Source organism: Acipenser ruthenus, chromosome 41 (genome assembly GCF_902713425.1).
Source record: "Acipenser ruthenus chromosome 41, fAciRut3.2 maternal haplotype, whole genome shotgun sequence".
In the NCBI taxonomy this organism is placed as follows: Eukaryota; Metazoa; Chordata; class Actinopteri; order Acipenseriformes; family Acipenseridae; genus Acipenser; species Acipenser ruthenus.
The window spans coordinates 2,263,233-2,282,550 of NC_081229.1; the positions used below are offsets into that span (position 1 = coordinate 2,263,233).

Below are 19,318 nucleotides of genomic sequence, written 5' to 3' on the forward strand. Positions count from 1 at the left end.
TTTTCTGTCTGAAAACAAAATATTCACAAGAGACGGGTTTGTCTGCAACACACGATCCCTCGCTGCGGCAGCCCGTTAGCAGCTAGCCGTGCATATCTGTGCAGTGTGTGTGGGGTTGTCTGTCTGTCTATCTATCTATCTATCTATCTATCTATCTATCTATAAAATGTCGATATTTTAACATCATGTAATCAAAGAAACTACAAAAGGATATCTAACAAAAGTCTACCGGAAGCCATAATAGTAGTACAGTAATATTTCATGTTAGATTTCGAAAATGTCACATTTTTTAATTTTTCTCAGTTTTTCGTTAAGTATCTGGAAAAACTACAAAGCGGTGGTTTGTAATTCAATGTGTTAACGTAACATTATTCCAGCAGGTTTCATTCGACTTCATGAAGCCAAATCAGTTCATTCTATAGGGGGATGCAACACTTTTGGCCACAGCTGAATAAAGTGGATTGGATGTGCATGGCGCAGAAAATGTATGAACTATTTTGTTAGTTGCGATTTGAGAAAGCTAACTGGGGCTGACTGGACTTGAATGAGTGACGCAGAGAGACGGAGAGGCGGAGCTAGGATCTCTAGAGGCTGGTCTCTGAATCCGCGTCGTCATTGAAAACGGCTCACGTCACTCGCCGGTCTCCCTCAACACCATGACTCATTTGTGAAGCTGCTACTCCTACATGTTTCCAAACGAGAGGAGGCCATTCAGCCCATCTTGCTCGTTTGGTTGTTAGTAGCTTATTGATCCCAGAATCTCATCAAGCAGCTTCTTGAAGGATCCCAGGGTGTCAGCTTCAACAACATTACTGGGGAGTTGGTTCCAGACCCTCACAATTCTCTGTGTAAAAAAGTGCCTCCTATTTTCTGTTCTGCATGCCCTTTTATCTAATCTCCATTTGTGACCCCTGGTCCTTGTTTCTTTTTTCAGGTCAAAAAAGTCCCCTGGGTTGACATTGTCTCTACCTTTTAGGATTTTGAATGTTTGAATCAGATCGCCGCGTAGTCTTCTTTGTTCAAGACTGAATAGATTGAATTATTTTAGTCTGTCTGCATACGACATGCCTTTTAAACCCGGGATAATTCTTTGCACTCTTTCTAGAGCAGCAATATCCTTTTTGTAACGAGGTGACCAGAACTGAACACAATATTCTAGATGAGGTCTTACTTATGCATTGTAAAGTTTTAACATTACTTCCCTTGATTTAAATTCAACACTTTTCACAATATATCCGAGCATCTTGTTGGCCCTGTTTTTTATAGCTTCCCCACATTGTCTAGATGAAGACATTTCTGAGTCAACATAAACTCCTAGGTCTTTTTCATAGATTCAATTTCAGTATCTCCCATATGATATTTATAATGCACATTTTTATTGCCTGTGTGCAGTACTTTACACTTAGTTTACTTTCTTAGTTCCTCTGGGAGCGACTGGAAACTCTGCCCTAGCCCGTCCTGTCTCTGACTTCAAGCAACGCTTTACTTTAATGTACTGGCTGTTGCTTTTTGGCAGCTAGTTTTGGGGACACTGAGCTTATTAGCTTGTGCTGTGACAGACGATCGCTTTTCTTAGACTTTATGCCTAGAGGCATGCAGATGAAAAGACTATTATAAATGCTCTGTATTCGATTCGTCGCTGCAGCGCGGTGAGGAGAAACTTTCCCCGGCCCACAGGGGGCGCTAGAGCCGAAGCAAAAAATAAATACAGTTTTAAATACATTAAAAAAAATTTTCGTGGCTTGACAGCAGCTTAATTCACGAGAAGTGGGCAAAGGTAAACAAGTTGGTGTGGTCGCACGTTCTTCAGAAGCAGCTTATTTTCCTGTATAGTCAACATCCGGGATAACTGCAGTCTTACATATCCGCCTACTGGGCGCATAAAGCATTACAACTGTCTTCTTTATCAGCCCCAAAACACCTGCTGGACAATAAAAACATTACACTCTATATACTGAACTAGAATTACAATATAGGTTTACATTTCTAAGAGCTGTGGCGCTTAGGATAAGGCTGTAAACCTACGTCCTGTTAATGTGTGGAGAGAGTCACGTTTATTTCTCTGTCGGTGCAATGCAGCCTTACATAAAGTATTTGGTGTGTTTATGGGTATGTGTGAGAGAGAGAGAGAGAGAGAGAGAGAGAGAGAGAGAGAGAGAGAGAGAGAGAGAGAGAGAGAGATGAAATAGGTACCTGGCCGTTTCGTTATTCAGTAGTCGCAAAGGCCGTTAGGAGGAGCGATGCAGGTCGGATTTGAACCCGCTGCTATAGAAACGCTCGTCTCTGTTGTCTCCTCGTTCTGTTGATACGGTTGTTGATTATAACGACACAACATTAGGCTACATTAGCCTGTCAACACAGGCAAACTGCAGTCCAGGTGTGTGTATACGGCAAGGTTCGTAGGTAGGCACGCCTATTTATTAAGCGAAGCAGCAGTGTCACTTATATATATACACACACACCATCTCGGTTTATGGTACCGGTTTTTTTCACCTCAAAGGGGGGCCATTAAAACTAGAAAATGCTAGCCGCCCCCCCCCCCTCCTCCTTTGAATAAATCGTGTTGCTGCAATGCATCACATCTCCTCCTCCCCTCCTCCTCTTCCGTCCTCTCTCTCTCTCTCTCTCTCGTCCATTCATCGTTCATGGACACACAATAAGAACTGGTGTGCCTTAGCAAGTATTGAAGACGAAAAAAAAAAAAATGGATGTAATTTCTGAGCACTGAAATGTGCTAATAACATTTGCCGGTGCGTCTGTCTATGCAGCTGCGTGTTCGGTTCAATCTGTCTCTCCTTGCTTCACAACAACATGCAAACGGCAATTACGTTTTGGTGGATGGGATCGGTAATGAACACGTAAAATGAACCTGTTCTTTCAGCTGCGTTGAACGAGGAAGTCGACAATTAGAATCGGATGATTTTTTAAATTTATTTTTTGGGGTTTTGGTTTTTGTTTTAAATATCACTGCGCAAAGAAAAGCAATATTATAGTTAATATTATACTGTAGTATGCATATCCGCACCACGTCACTGTGCACAGCTCCGTGGAGCTCTAATTAACCGATTCGTATTTGATTTGCCGGTTCATTTTTCCCAAGACGTTAACATTTTTTTTAGATATATATTTCAAACGTTACCGAAGGAAGAGCGACTGCATGTGCGGCTGCTTCGGTCTAGCAGCAGCAGCAGCGCAAGCTGACCCGCGGGCGCAGCGGTTGCTTGGAAACGCTGAGGCGAAGAGGCTCTTAATTTGGTCGAGGTAATTAACAAGGAGTCTTTTAATGTGTCATTGTCGACGGACTCTCTGGAGGCAACTCGGACACCAAACACGGAGTCAAATTTGACAGCACCACTCGACCGCCGCCACCGGGTTCAAAAGGTTTTCCGAATTGCGTGTTACAAAGAGGCACGGCGTTTTGATTTTCAGACACCCGCTGCAGTGGCCGCTTGTTTAGCCTTATCACTAAAAAGCGCATCCCGATTTTTCTTTTTTTTTTTTCCCTGTGCAATTTTGTATTTTTTGCCGTTGTATAGAACACCTTTCTTTTATAAAAGACTGCATCTTTCTTTTTGGTCTTTATCGCCGAAGGATCGAAAAACGCTAGCAGCGTGCAGTGATACACGACAAAGCAATGTCAATTATATATCTCTCAGTCTCTGCGAGGTTAATTTGGACAAGCACTGACTATATCGTTACACCGCTTATTTAAAACTGTTTATGCAACTGCACTGAAATCTCAGCCAACTGTATTATATAGCTATACGGTTTAGTTACTGTATTTCATTAGATAAAAACTGCCTCGCCAGAGCAGAACCACACGGTGTTAGTTAATTATTAAGACAGAAAGATACAGCAGGACGCCAGTTCAATGAAATATTCACCAGGAGCAATAAAGAGACCGAACTCGCGATCTTTTTTACTGTGAATGTATTTTATCCAAAAATCCTTAATTATTGACCATCTGATACATTATATAACAGCGTATCATATTAAAACTGCGTACACTGGTTAGTTATTATCAAACTGATTGTGTTTGTAGATCGATATGTTGTAAATCGTCACACACATGCATATATAATTGTTCTGATACAGCGACAGTTTTTATTTTATAATGAGCAGGCATTAAGATATATTGCCTATGTCAAAATGCCGCTGCAGACTTTTGTATTGAAGAACATGACACGACCTCCTCCTTCATGTGTTTGACTCGAGCGCGTTCTATACTAACGTCTTAAAAATTTGGGACACGGGATGTTGCTGGATCTATAAATATCCCAGTTGACTACTCAAGGAGAATATCAAATGAACTTGGCCTTGCTTAGTTCCCCACACAGAAAAAACGGACAAAACAGCTGTAAACACGCTCCGTGGATTTTAAGGAACGCTTCGAAACGCTGTTGACTGGAGACACACAGAATAGCAGTCGACAGCATCGCCTGGGTTCCTGTTGACAGTTTGATGAACACGAACTAAGGGCTTTGCTGTACGTTTGAAGAATCGCAATGGCTCTCTTGAACATACTGGTGGCTTCGTTTACATGGCTGATGTGTGGTAAGTTACCATGTTTACAGTCAATACTCGTGTGTGTGCTGTGCGGTGTGTGTTTATACATGTATATGTGTGTATGTATGTATGTATGTATGTATGTATTGCAAAAGCGGCAAATTAATACACCCGGGGCTGGTTTTTCAAAAATTTTAATCTGGATCAAAGTGATCCGGATGTTGTCGTCCTGTATTTTGTGATCGATATTACTTTTATCTGGATAATTTTAAGGAGGCGTATGTGAAGGCGTATGTTTTTTTAAATTTTAAATTTTATTTTAGTAAAGCTATACCACCAAATACACGTTTTCCTTTTTGCTTGCACGGATATACAAATTAAATAAATATGTAAATTATATTCTAACACTTTATTTGGACATAGTGTGTGTGTTTGCTATGGCAGTTGAAACAAAATATCGATGTTCTGTGATCATTTACAAGCTAAATCTACCTCCGCAGTAGAATCACAACAATACTGGTATTAAAGCAATCCTGATCGCCTATTTAAAAAAAAAAAAACTATTGCAATATTTTAAATGTTGTGGCTGTTTAAAAATATATTGAAATATGACATTTTGTAAATATGACAGTAGGCTGCGGATGCCCCTGGAAACAGCCAAGGTCTTCGTGGCACTAATATTATTTATGTAATATTATGGAAACACTTTAATAAACTTTAGAACTCTAAACTTTGTAAATACTTGCAGGGAGTGGATTCATTCCTTGATTCTTACCAGTTTCCTCTCCCATTAGCTGCAGAGTTCTGAAATGTGCAGTTTTGAAAGAAACACATGTTAATACAAACTTTCGAAACATGACATCAGTACCACAGTAGGTTAAAGAAAGCCTCCGTGCCTCATTCACAGGATATCTGTTACACCTGCACCTCCTGGGTGATTTGACCTCAGCAGTGTCTTTTCGGGTCACGTTACTGGCTGAAACCCTGCCAATCAACAGGGGAAGCAGCTGATTGGTTAATAACAGGAAGCCGTTGAAGGGGGGTGTGGGGACACCCTCCAGGAGAAATGAGCAAGCGAGTTCAACACTATTGTGAGAACTGATCAGCGAGGTTTTAAAAAAAGACATGGCTACAATAGCATTCACGTGGGAGCTACAGTCACTGAACCGAGTAAATGACACTAGAGGAATATCTGTCTGCTTACGATCACCAGCAGCCTTCTGCCTGGCTCAATTTGATTAATCCAAACAGCTTCTAAATCTGTTATGCAAGCATGCTTGTGTAAACAGCACAGTACTTCTCATGATTAAAAAGCTTTAAAAAAAGGTATTTAACTGGAACAGCTTGGCTGTTTATTTATTTATTTATCTGATTGATTTATATAAAACAGAGGCCTACTCTTTTCATCCTTTCCCAGTGAAAAGTTCAGACGTTCAGTATCTCAATGATTTTAAAATGGCCAGATCTGTATTTTCTGTTAAAATCCATGTAACAGCTTCCCCAATGCGTTTATGTATGTATTATTATTTAATGTGTATTTAAGCATTACAAATAGGCTACTGGTGTATGTATCTATCACCCCTAACTGTCAAACCACTGCATGCTGGTATAAAACATAAAGAAACCAAGTGTCTTTAGTCGTGATGGTAGCCCTAAATGCTATCTATTTATTAGAAATTCAGAAGGACTGGGTAGAATATTTGTGCTTCATTTGTAACTTAAAATTCATACGTTGCCATTATGCAAATAGCGCACAATCTGGTGAGGACCTTTCTGCAGTTGCCCATCATGCCTTGAGCATTGTAAGGTTTGCGGTGCAGCAGTTTGGGTTTGAGAGGTCAGTGATCAGAGAGTGTTGTGTGTTCCTCCTTTTGTGCCAGCTACCTTACCCTGGTGTCGCCTGAAATTACAAGATCGTCGGGTTAGTTATTGAATTTGTTTCCTATTCATGGCGCCACGCTATTTCCTGACCTCCCTGTTTTTATGCAGTAATATCACGAGCGCTCATTTTACACAGCTCGTTTTATTTTGAGTCCGATTCTTTATTTCACTGTTGCTTTGGTATCATTAGTGTGCAATCCTGACATTTCAATACTCGCTACAGAGATCAGTTCCATGCCGTGAGGTTTACTGGATTTGACGTAACTGCATACAAACTGTTCTCCAGTTTCTGCAAAAAAAATAAATCATGTGCACTCTTCTCAAATCCACTTTTAACTTGCCTATGTAAGCTTTTATCTGACTTCTGTGATGGTCCTATTAAAAATGAAAAGCGTATCGACAATTCCTGCAGGGGGGAGGGCTAAGAGTTAAGAGGTAAGAAAGTGGATTCTGACCTCGTCTAGCGTCTCTTTAATCGGATCAAGTTGATGGCATTCCAGCATTCTCGTGCTTTACCTGAGAATAACTCGCTCTGCTACAAGAGTGGAAATCCCGATAATAAAAAGCTCGCTTGCTCAATCCCTTCCTTGACAAGCTTCAATCCCACTTGGCATGGCGGGGATTGATCAGCCTCGACTCCACTAAACAGAACGAAAGAGGCGGAGGGCCCTGCCAGCCTCGCTCCCTGCCGTGTATTACACAGAACCCTGTGGCTAGGCTTGCTGAACGCTTCAGAACTGGTGCTCTGGTCTGGCTGAATCTTGCAGACCAACGGAAAATGAAAAACCCTACGAGCTTCGGAAGGACTCTGGGCTTCGTCCTCATTCTGTGATTCTCTAATTCCGCTCTCTCTCGTTGTGAACTCATTATTACTAACACACTTAAAAAAAAACAGCCCTTCAAAAACGAATAGGGCCCAGTATACTACTGACAGATGATCCTATTATAAAGGGCAGACTGTCTATTTTGAATACATGCCATATCACATGACAGTTGTCTATGCTATTCACCTCCATTGAGACTCTAAATCCTGTTATTCTAGGATGACATGGTACAGATAAACAAACATCACAAAGGCTCCCATTAACAGCACACAGCAGCCAATACAAAACCTCTCTGCGTCTGATACAGAACAGAGAGCGTACGCAAACAACTGTTTATTAAAATCCAAAACAAATACAAGCCCAAAGCACTTAAGAGATTTCAATAGAGGATCAATTAAGTGGACTTGGAGATAACCGCCTACAGCACTAACAGAAAACCTCAGCCTGTGTTTAAACACTCCCTTAGCCATCTCTAGTTGTCTCTTAAAGGCTAACACAATAATGACCTAATGTAAGCGAACCCCACCGGCCAGGCGTCCAGTGAGCTCGGGCGGACACCTGCAGGGCTGGCCGCCATCCTCCAGAGGTCAAATAATTGGACACTCTAAAATCAGGGGTCTTCAACCCTGGTCCTGGGGGGACCCCTATCCAGCAGGTTTTCGAGGTGTATGTACATCATCAGTGGCTAAAGATCTGGAACATCTGTTCATCTTGACTAATTAAGCCAATGATTGGTTCAATTAAGTAGCTGAGAGATTGGTTGAAACGAAAACCAGCAGCCACAGCAGCTCTCCAGCAGGGTTGGAGAACCCTGCTCTAAATTAATAAAATAAAATACATGTTTAACATAATGTGTGCATCTTACAGGTGGGAACATGGGGGATCCAGGAAACGATGTTCATGCGTATTCGATGTAATGGAATCATTCTGTTAGCTGTGTGTCATTTAAATCTAGCTTCTTCATATGAACGTGATTGTGCCACACTGCAGCTTAAACATCGTGAATAAATATTACACAAGTGAAAGCAATGCAGCTTGTCATGGGTTTCATTCTGTGTATGGAAAGCATTGCGTTATTCCCCTCCACTCTCCTCTAATTTAGCATCACACTGAAATAATAATAGCAATGTCTTGTCACTCGTCCAATACTGCAGATTAGCACTGGCATTGTCACAGATGGATGCGTTGGCGCTTATCTCCGGTTCTTCCAATAGGGGGCGGGGGGAGAACTTTCAGCATTAGCTTTGCCCCTGCAGGAGGCTTGGTGGTCCAGTGGTTAAAGAAAAGGTCTTGATGTCCCTGGTTCAAATCCCAGCTCAGCCACTGACTCCCTGTGTGTGACCCTGAGCAAGTCGCATCACCTCCTTGGGCTCCGTCCTTCGGATGAGACGTAAAACAAACAAGCTCCTATTGGAAGAGACTCTGCAGCAGCAGTTGGGATGCATAGTTCACCCCCTAGTCTCTGTAAGTTGCTTTAAATATAAGCATCTGCTAAACGACTAAATGATAATAATGAGAACAGAAAGGGCAAACATGCTTCAAGCAGTCCTGACAAGTTCAAAGAGGTCAGATCATTTGGTTATGACCAAAAGTTTTGCATAACATAATTCAGATCTTTCATTTCATATAATCAAAGAAGCTGCAAAATGATATCGCGAAAGTCTACCGGAAGCCATAATACTGTGGTCAAACTCTCTAGGGGGCCCGCGATGAGCGTTCTAATATAATTCTAACAAAAATAGCCACATTACAAAATACAATTTTACAAATAAGTATAACATTTTTTTTTTGTTATCAGTTTGCCTATTATAGTCTAGTAAAACTACACTAAATAATTCAGAGGCCCGATGGCTGATTTTGTGTTCCCCCTGCATTGTCCGCTCATTCAATACATAATACACGCTGCTTTTAAATTCAGAGGTTTTATTTTTAATATCGGTGTAATCCGAATGTGGAATTGGAAGGCGTGCATTGTGTTTGCAAGCATTCCTTGCATAAAGTTTGGAAAAAAATGATGCATGGAGTCCTATTATGAAACCTCAGCTCCTTTTGACAGGAATAGCTGAGCTCCATGATATGAAATATTAATCGTACACTATTTAAAAGCGGAAGGGAAGGACGTGGTACTCAGTATTTCTGACAGCAATGCTTGGTGAAGCTCACAGACTGCAGTCTTTCTACAGGCAAGTCCTTTATTAATGTCTGCTATAAACATGCATCATAACTGTGAGAGGTGTACGGACAACTGCTCCCTTAAATATCTGTAAAAAAAAGGGAAATTTCAAAATCTAACATGATTGTGATTACACGATAAATAAAAAAGATCTAAATTATGTTCCTATAGTTTTTTTTTGTTCTGTCTCAATCCTAAAATTCTAGGTGAAGTTCTGGTCCCAGCTGTAGGTATGTAAAGCCATGCTTGTCTCTCTGTCTCTTCACATGCACTGTGTTATAGTTCACTATTCAATACTTTACTTCTGTGGTTAATTCAAGGGTAGATATTATTGTACAAGTCCTATATTTCCCTGTAATAGGCTGCTTCACCAGTACACTGTTTTCAATATGTTTTTTGAAATAGAAATCCAATAGTGATATGACTCAGTTGTTGTAATGAAGACCACTCACAAGAATTGCAATCGTGCCACATCTGAGAGATGGAAATATTATATATATATATATATATACTGTATATATATATAAAAAATGAACCTTGGATTCCACATCACGTTCACATCGGATTATTGCTTATCCCAGGAACGGTCGTGACCCGTGAAACCTTCAGACAGAGGTGTTTGTCCTGTTTGAAATGATTAAACTAAAAACTGAAAAAACACATACAAACTAGACCTTGTCTTGCTGATGAGGCTGAAATTATAGATAGATAGATAGATAGGTAGATATGAATTTGAGTGTACGGTTTTTTTATACTGTTGCTCTGCAGAAGCGTCAGCATTTCACGTGGCAGTCAGGCGGTTAAAGACCTTGTCCCTGTTTGAAACTGAAAGCTGTGAAAGACACCGCAGCCTGCCTCTCTCTCTCTCTCTCTCTCTCCTTCCCTTCTCTCTCCCTCCCTCTCTCTCTCCTCTCCCTCCCTCTCTTCTCTCTCCCTCCCCCTCTCTCTCCCTCCTCTCTCCTTCCCTCCTCTCTCCCTCTCTTCTCTCCTCTCCCTCCCTCTCTCACTCTCCCTCCCTCCCCTCTCTCCCTCCCTCCCTCCTCTCTCCAATCTCTCTCCCTCCCTCTCTCTTCTCTCTCTCCCCCTCCCTCTCTCTCTCCCTCCCTCCCTCCCTCTCTCTCCCCTCTCCCCCTCTCTCCCTCCTCTCTCTCTCATATTGAGGATTGTGCAAGGTCAGCTGTGTTTTGCCACGCTGCTCATGTATTGATCACTGCAGTATGCTTCCAGGACAGGGCTGCATTGCAACACAGAAGGAGGGGGAGAGGGGGGAAAGGGGACATACAATACTTTGGACCCACCCATGGCTTTGATTCTACACGAAGTGGACCTCAGTCTCGGACGCGACTCTGCAGCCGACTCACCCCCCTCTATGTCGCGTTGGATAAAATGACCCAGTCATAATAATAACGTGCTTGTTTTTGTCTGCAACCCCCTCATAAACGTTGACTATAATAAAAGCATAATTAAGCAACGTTAAGGTATGGGATATGGTCCGTTTATGAGGGCAGAAGTGGCGGCTTGATAGCCCTGGACAGTAGAGACTTTTACTAAAGCAGGGGTGCCCAAACTTCCTGACCCTACGAGCCGCATACCAACATTTCCATACTGTCGAGAGCCGCAAGACACGTACTGTAAAACGTGACATGTTTGCGAGAGCAAGACATTTTAAATACTAGCGTCACTGTGCAGTACTTGATGGCAGCAAAATACGCAAGAACAAGGGATAGAACATTGCCTGCACAGGTTCTGTGTAATCTGTATTGTACTGTAGATCTACAGTGTATTAAAATTCAAATGTAACACGGTGCTGTTTTCCCATTGTTTCTGTTTGTAAAGACAATATAATTAGTTATTATGAAGCAAAATACAGTAACCGACCTGATTACACTAAAAACAGACATTTTTGTAAGGATTTTTTTTTGACAAGCTCTTCCCCTGAATGCTGGGTTTAAAAAAAGACGCATTTTTGTGTATGGCTGTTAAATACTGTTCAAGTTTTGTGGATGTCAAATGCACTGAATTAATTTTGACAGGGATTGCACTCGGTACCTGCTCATGACGAGACGTAAGAAATACAATATGAATTTTAGACCTGCAACATAACGCGTCAACATGCATCCTCTAGTCTAGCGCCAACATCACCATTTTATAAAAAGTTTCATTCATCTGAATAAGGACGTTTGCCACGAGCAGCACCTTTACTTAATATTCAGATGAAAATGTTGTTTTTTTTCCGTGACGTTTGAGGTTGCTCGCTTTACAGGCGCGCAGGATTAGTGAAAGCGAACTCTTTCTCCCAAGTCTGGTTTTAAAGCCTCATATTTTCGAACGAGCACTCAGTTCAAAATTATGAAATTTACTTTCAACTGCACATCCGGCTTCGAAATACGCATGCGCCAGCGAGCCGTGTCGAAAGTGCAGCTTCAAAGAAACCGGCGAGAGAGAGAGAGATAAGAAAAAAAATAATTAACACGAATGAATACAGAGAACGCAAATCACAAACGTTGTGTTTTTTTTTTTTTTTTACTTTCTATCTTTTTGTTTTTGTTTGTTTATTCTTTCTTCAGTTCATTCGAGCCCCAAAGCGTGCGTCACCCAGCGTTTCCAGCAGGGGTCGCGCTTGAACTGCGAAAGAGCCGCGGTTTGGTCACCTCTCTATAGTAAAGAATAGCGACTGCGAGAGGTATAGCTTACTGGACTGCAGCGAGGTATAGCTTACTGGACTGCAGAGAGGTATAGCTTACTGGACTGCAGCGAGGTATAGCTTACTGGACTGCAGCGAGGTATAGCTTACTGGACTGCAGCGAGGTATAGCTTACTGGACTGCAGAGAGGTATAGCTTAGTACCGGACTGCAGAGAGGTATAGCTTACTGGACTGCAGCGAGGTATAGCTTACTGGACTGCAGCGAGGTATAGCTTACTGGACTGCAGCGAGGTATAGCTTACTGGACTGCAGAGAGGTATAGCTTAGTACCGGACTGCAGAGAGGTATAGCTTACTGGACTGCAGAGAGGTATAGCTTAGTGGACTGCAGAGAGGTATAGCTTAGTGGACTGCAGAGAGGTATAGCTTAGTGGACTGCAGAGAGGTATAGCTTAGTGGACTGCAGAGAGGTATAGCTTACTGGACTGCAGAGAGGTATAGCTTACTGGACTGCAGAGAGGTATAGCTTACTGGACTGCAGCGAGGTATAGCTTACTGGACTGCAGAGAGGTATAGCTTACTGGACTGCAGAGAGGTACTCAAGGGAAGCCCTGGTATATTTAGGATGCTGCCTTTACGCACGCTGTCCAGAGTATTGAAATTGAAGCGCTGATATTAATTTCCGGCAGTGTTTAAACGAACGAACTGGTAATTAGATTTGTGTCACTCGAGGGATACAGACTTGAGAGAATCGCGTGACTTTTGAGAGGTAATCAAGTCTCTGAAATCGGTTTCCTTTCCACTCATTAGCACACCAGGAAACGATCACTGGGCCCTCTTTTCTTCTTTTGAAGATGTTGCAGTTCTCTGATTTTTAAATGTCTATTGAAGAGGCTGTAGCTTTTTAATATATAATGGTGTTTTCTTTATTTTTACTGTATATAAATCTTCCCTGTCATGCCCTTTCAGTCACTATATCGGTCTGAAATGTGCTGTTTTGAAACACACATCATTGCAAACATCCATTTTCCTTATAAAACACCTGCCTTTCAGGAGGCCTCTCACTGCTTTACTGCCTAGGCTATTTCACACCAGCAATGCGTTAATGTAATCGAATTACAATTTTTAGTTATAGTTACTTGTAACTGTAGTTACTTTTAGCGACATCATTATTAAAAAAATAATAATAAGGAGTCGGTTCAATTGCAGGATCTTCAAAGACTATTTCGTGCTGCAGCCTGACCACGAAATATCTCTGTACCCGAGTTATCATTTGTAACTAACTAGTTAAAAATAAAAGTCAAAGTAATAAGTCACTGTAACAATTTTGTTTGTGATTACTTTAAAAGTAACTTCCCCACACGGTTCTCATCTCTCTCTCTCTCTCTCTCTCTCTCTCTCTCTCTCTCTCTCTCTCTCTCTCTCTCTCTCTCTCTCTCTCTCTCTCTCTCTCTCTCTCTCTCTCTCTCTCTCTCTCTCTCTCTCTCTCTCTCTCAGCGAGAGTCTGTTGGAGTGGCTGTGTGGAGGTGGAGTCCAGCACGGAGGCGGTCCTGGGACAAGGGTTCAAGCTGGGCTGCATCTCCTGTAAGCAGCGGCGCGAGGTGGAGGCCACCTCGTCAGTGCAGTGGTCCTTTAAATCCAAAGACGATGCAGACTTCAATTTGGTAAGACAGCGACACCGTGCTTCCTTCCAAATTTGTGCCACCCCACCCACCCATGCAATGTTAAAAAAAAAACACCCATCGCCATCCGCCATTGTCTGATTAATATGTGCAGCAGTATTATTTTTATTTAGTGTGCCTAATCAAAAAAAAAAAAAAAAACCCACGAATGCAGACAAGCCTGGCTGTTTTGCATTGCGGTCGCCAGTTAGCTCCCAGCCTCCTCCCTGTTTCACCATTCGATGATGGGCTTCTGCACAGCACAGTTTGGCCCCGTTGGGTATGAGATACAAAACCATGCTGTCTGAGGTGCAGCTGAGCGCCGGTGGAAAGACAGCCAGCTGCACCTCATCCAGACCCAGCTCAGCTCTACCAGGGGACACGCAGTGGAAACACAGCCAGCTGCACCTCATCCAGACTCAGCTCAGCTCTACCAGGGGAGAGGCAGTGGAAACACAGCCAGCTGCACCTCATCCAGACCCAGCTCAGCTCTACCAGGGAAGAGGCAGTGGAAACACAGCCAGCTGCACCTCATCCAGACTCAGCTCAGCTCTACCAGGGGACAGGCAGTGGAAACACAGCCAGCTGCACCTCATCCAGACTCAGCTCAGCTCTACCAGGGGAAAGGCAGTGGAAACACAGCCAGCTGCACCTCATCCAGACTCAGCCCAGCTCTACCAGGGGACAGGCAGTGGAAACACAGCCAGCTGAACCTCATCCAGACCCAGCTCAGCTCAACCAGGGGACAGGCAGTGGAAACACAGCCAGCTGCACCTCATCCAGACTCAGCTTAGCTCTACCAGGGGACAGGCAGTGGAAACACAGCCAGCTGCACCTCATCCAGACTCAGCTCAGCTCTACCAGGGGACAGGCAGTGGAAACACAGCCAGCTGCACCTCATCCAGACTCAGCTCAGCTCTACCAGGGGACAGGCAGTGGAAACACAGCCAGCTGCACCTCACCCAGACTCCCCTCGGTTATACCTGGGGGACCCACTCATCCATAAGCTGTCTCTTCCCTCTTTTTTCAGATCTACCAGTACGAGGATTACGAGCAGGAGATATTTGACGATCGGTTCGAACGCCGCCTCGTTTGGAACGGCAGCAAGAAGACAACTGACCTTCTGGACGTCTCCGTGTACATCCTCAACGTCTCCTTCGATGATGCCGGCCTCTACAAGTGCTACGTGGAGCGGACACTTTACTACGAGCACTACGAGTTCCACACCAACGCTTCCAAGTTCGTCAAGCTCACCGTTGTCCCCACAGGTATCCAGAATTTATTTATTTATTTATATTTTGTTTATTTAGCAGACGCCTTTATCCAAGGCGACTTACAGAGACTAGGGTGTGTGAACTATGCATCAGCTGCAGAGTCACTTACAACTACGTCTCACCCGAAAGACGGAGCACAAGGAAGTGACTTGCTCAGGGTTACACAGTGAGTCAGTGGCTGAGGTGGGATTTGAACCGGGGACCTCCTGGTTACAAGCCCTTTTCATTAACCCCTGGACCACACACTGCCCCAGAATCGGGGGCAGAGCGGCCGATAAATCGATTTGGTCGCCACTTTTAAAAATCAAAATCAATAAACGTATTTGATCATGTCTGCTGCTCTATCGGAGACCCCCGCCCCTGAGGGATAAAGGGCAGCAGTGTGGAGTAGCGGTTAGGGCTCTGGACTCAATGGGTTCAATTCCAGGTGGAGGGACACTGCTACTGTACCCTTGAGCAAGGTACTTTACCTAGATTGCTCCAGTAAAAACCCAACTGTATAATTGGGTAATTGTATATAAAAATAATGTGATATCTTGTAACAATTGTAAGTCGCCCTGGCTAAGGGTGTCTACGAAAAAAAAAAAAAAAAATAATATTAATAATAAAGTTTGAATGGTATCTTAATGGTCTCATTATTAAGAGGAATGGATGTGTGCTAATTCTGCAAGAATGGAACGCTAACCTTGCAGCGGTTCGCCTGGCTAGCTCACCACTTAGAACAGAGCAGTAAAATGCAAATGTAGAAATAGATACATGAAATAAAGACGTGAGAATTTTTAAAGTTTAGTTTGTTCAGGAGACGCCATTATCCGAGGCGACTTACAGAGACTAGGGTGTGTGAACTATGCATCAGCTGCAGTCACTTACAATTACGTCTCACCCGAAAGACGGAGCACAAGGAGGTTAAGTGACTTGCTCAGGGTCACACAATGAGTCAGTGAGTGAGCCGGGTTTCGGACCGGGGACCTCCTCGTTACAAGCCCTTTTCTTTAACCACTGGACCACACAGCCTAAAACACTTGCTTGGATATTTTTTGTTAAACTGTTTATTTAGGTTCTGCAGTGTTACATGGGAACGGGCTGCCACTGTGTGCTTCACAGTCAAAACTGGGTGCACAGTAGGAAAAAAAAAAAATGACCTTAAAACACGTGCCTGGATCTCACTGTCCTTTGATAAGAGTGTCCGTGTGTGTGTGCAGTGAACCGGGAGCTGACCTCGATCATAGGGGAGGTGATGATGTACGTCGCCAACATTGGGCTCACTTTCTGGCTGCTGGTGGAGATGGTGTACTGTTACCGCAAGATCGCTGCCGCGGGAGAGGAGGCGTTGCGGGAGAACGCGTGAGTGATGTAGAGCTGCACGATCCATTTCAGAGAATACATCTAGTAGCGTTCAGCAGGCGGATCGACGCAGGTGTACCAGTTGTGATATTGATGATCTACACACCTGCAATGTAATTGTAATCCCCCCCCCCCATCTTTTAAACAGAAAATGTCAGCTGTAACATGTGTTTCTTTCTAAACTCCACATTGAGACTAACAGCCAACGGAAGTGCAATTAACAGGTTGTGAAATACATCATTACTTTGTTCGCTGCTGCACTTGGTGTAAGATCCTTACACAGGGATTTGACTCCTCACACAGGGCTGAGTATCTGGCCATCGCCTCGGAGAGCAAAGAGAACTGCGCCGGGGTGCAAGTGGCTGAATAGCACTGAAGAAGACGGGAGGGGCAACTCAGACAGGTGAGCCTGCAGGGGAGAGAAATGTGACCCTGTCTGTCAGCGATCTGGTCAGATATTAATGCAGTTAAACAAAGCAGCAGGCCTGCTGAGCAATTTTGTTTTGGATTTTTTGCTCAGATCTCAGAGAAAGCTCGGCCGCTGCAGGGGTCTGGTCGGTATTTGTGTCTGGATCTGGTTTTAGTAACCCTGCTTTTCATTGGAGGGAAGTCTTACGCTGATGTCAGTATGAACTCATCACCAGCTGCTAGGAGATCTGTACAGCAGGGCCTCTCTTACTTCGGGCTACCAGACGTCCCGGGACAGCTGGGATAGTCCCAGTTTTAAGAATTGATTTTATCGTCCTGGTTTTGCTGTTTTGTATTCAGGTTTCTTTTTTATGAAACAATAGTAGCGGGCTCAGCAAGTTGACAGCACAGTTGTTTATTTTATACAAAGATAAATAAAGAGTTATGGCTTACTAGTTTAATAATTCTGATTGTGTTTAATAATTCACTTTTTTTTTTCAATATATTTGAAGTGCCACCAGCTAAGTTAACCTTTTGAGTTAGTCCCAATTGTGTGTGTGTGTGTGTAGTGTATATATAAATTATATAATATATATATATATATATATATATAGACACACACACACACGTACGTTTTTGCTCAAAGAGCCAACTTCCCAATGTTTCGGTACGTTTAACATGTTTTTGTCAAGGGAAAGTGTGTTTAAAAGGGAGGTATTAATAGGCTTTTGATGCCATGGTAAGCACACATTGATGTCTCTTTACATCTAATGTCTTTCACTACATAGCAAGTGATGCAACGGTCTACTGTTCCTTTCTATTTAAACCTTCAGGCATCGTGCTAGCTAGTCTATCCATCGGTTTTCTTTACTGTACATTATCAAATTTTATTTTCTCTAAAACCACAAACTTCAGTTCTTCCAAGGTGTGTCTGTTCTTTGTAAAGTGCTGAACTATTGGTTCATTTACATTATATTTGATGGGTGGTTCTGTATATGTATCTGTAGTTTCATTTTTAAATTATGATTGTGTTGTTATATACTTATTTTAACTGCTTCAGAGTTGCTAGAGCTTCAATGAATTGAAGAAAAAAAGAATAGCGTCCCTGTTTTTCTTTCTGGAGATCTGTGATCCCGTGTGCGATCCGTCCTAATTGGTGCTGGTCTGTGTGTCTCTTTCAGAACGCGACGAGGAAAACATGCTGAAGAAGGAGCAGAAAAAAAACTAATTCAAGAGAACGAACGAACCTTTGCAAACCTGCCAAAAGGAACGGAATGCTGCTGTAGAAAAAAACATACTAAATATATCATTTGGAGAGAAGGTTTCCTGGACATTTTATGGACTAGAAAAAAAAAAAAAGCATGTTCAGATGTTTTCATAAAAAAAAAAAAAAAAGAAGAAAAAAAAATATGTATTCACATCACCAAGCTTAACATCTTTTAGTTGGGCTTCAAGCACGACGAAAAACACAATTTAACGAAACAATTCTGAAGTGATGCGTGCACGACGAGTTACCAATACGAACCTGCAACCTTGTAATGCAAGTGGTAGAATCGTATACTACTTTTGGAAATATTAGAGATTTTAACTGTGGAAATGTTGCTTGCTTAAAAAACAAACAAAAAAAATAAAATACATGTGCTAAATTATCGATTTGTCATCACTCAATCAGAAGTCACCTTGATTCTTTTGAACCCAGTTTTTCTTTGAAATCAGGAGCCAAGGTGTATTTGTGTGAAAGTACAGGAGTTTTCACAGGTGGGGTTTCCATTTTCAGTTCTGGACGGACAATTGCGTCAAAAGTGAGGACAGACAGAAGTATTGCATTTCATATAGACAGTGCAGTTGTGTCACATGACCTCTGTGTGAAACAATGCAGAAATCCCTTCAGATTAACCCACTGAGTGCTGCTTGAGGACAGACTACATTGTAGTTTATTTGGCACATTTTTAACTGGCACCATCTACCTATAATTTCAATGTTCTCTCTAACTATATTGTAATGATAACTTACAGCAAAAGTGAAGTCTAAATGCAAATGCATCACATAACATACACAGCTTAATGTTCTGATTTTCTTCCAAAGAAATGTATTTGGTATTTAATGGGTTAAAATCAATTCATATTTTTGTTAAATTGAAACAAGCCTGAGTTAAAAGAAACCCAATAAATGAAAACACATGAATGAAAACAATCTGTTTAAAAATGGATTTACTAAGATAGCTGTCTTTATCCTGGTATTTTTTTTTTTTTACAGCTTAATTTCAATGCAAGGGATGAGTTACTACAATTCCATATGTATGGGACTCGAGATACAGAGATTCAATCGATTAATTGATCATTCACATGCTCCGATTAAAAAATCGATTACAAGAAAAACTTCCAAGATTACCAATTAAAATCTATAAAAAAAAAAAAACAACCAACACACAACACACGCCTCTCCTCAAAAACACACAAATAAATAAATAGGATTGTTCTTTCGAACTCGGAGTTCTGAACCGCACAGCAGTCACACTCCGGACGCCTTCAGTGCATTGGCAGGGAGTTTCACTAGGGGGAGAACTGAAAATCAACAAACCAACATAACAGTGTAGATTTCCC

General features: G+C 42.3%; 1 protein-coding gene across 1 annotated transcript; it reads left to right on the forward strand.

Moving 5' to 3' along the window:
- The first annotated feature begins 3,161 nt into the window (after positions 1-3,161).
- Positions 3,162-19,136, forward strand: LOC117434161 (sodium channel subunit beta-1-like). Its single transcript, XM_059010774.1, has 6 exons — positions 3,162-4,554; positions 13,526-13,692; positions 14,720-14,957; positions 16,166-16,307; positions 16,611-16,710; positions 17,897-19,136. Exons 1-5 carry the CDS (start codon positions 4,506-4,508, stop codon positions 16,675-16,677), a joined length of 663 nt encoding a protein of 220 aa, XP_058866757.1. The 5' UTR covers positions 3,162-4,505; the 3' UTR covers positions 16,678-16,710; positions 17,897-19,136.
- Positions 19,137-19,318: the final 182 nt, after the last annotated feature.

Bases quoted from the DNA above. Each gene is read 5' to 3' on its own strand.
- LOC117434161 (XM_059010774.1), top strand. From the start codon at position 4,506: ATGGCTCTCTTGAACATACTGGTGGCTTCGTTTACATGGCTGATGTGT. The intron at 4,555-13,525 runs GTAAGTTACCAT...TCTCTCTCTCAG, and splicing joins GTTTACATGGCTGATGTGTG to CGAGAGTCTGTTGGAGTGGC. The intron at 16,308-16,610 runs GTGAGTGATGTA...CTCCTCACACAG, and splicing joins GAGGCGTTGCGGGAGAACGC to GGCTGAGTATCTGGCCATCG.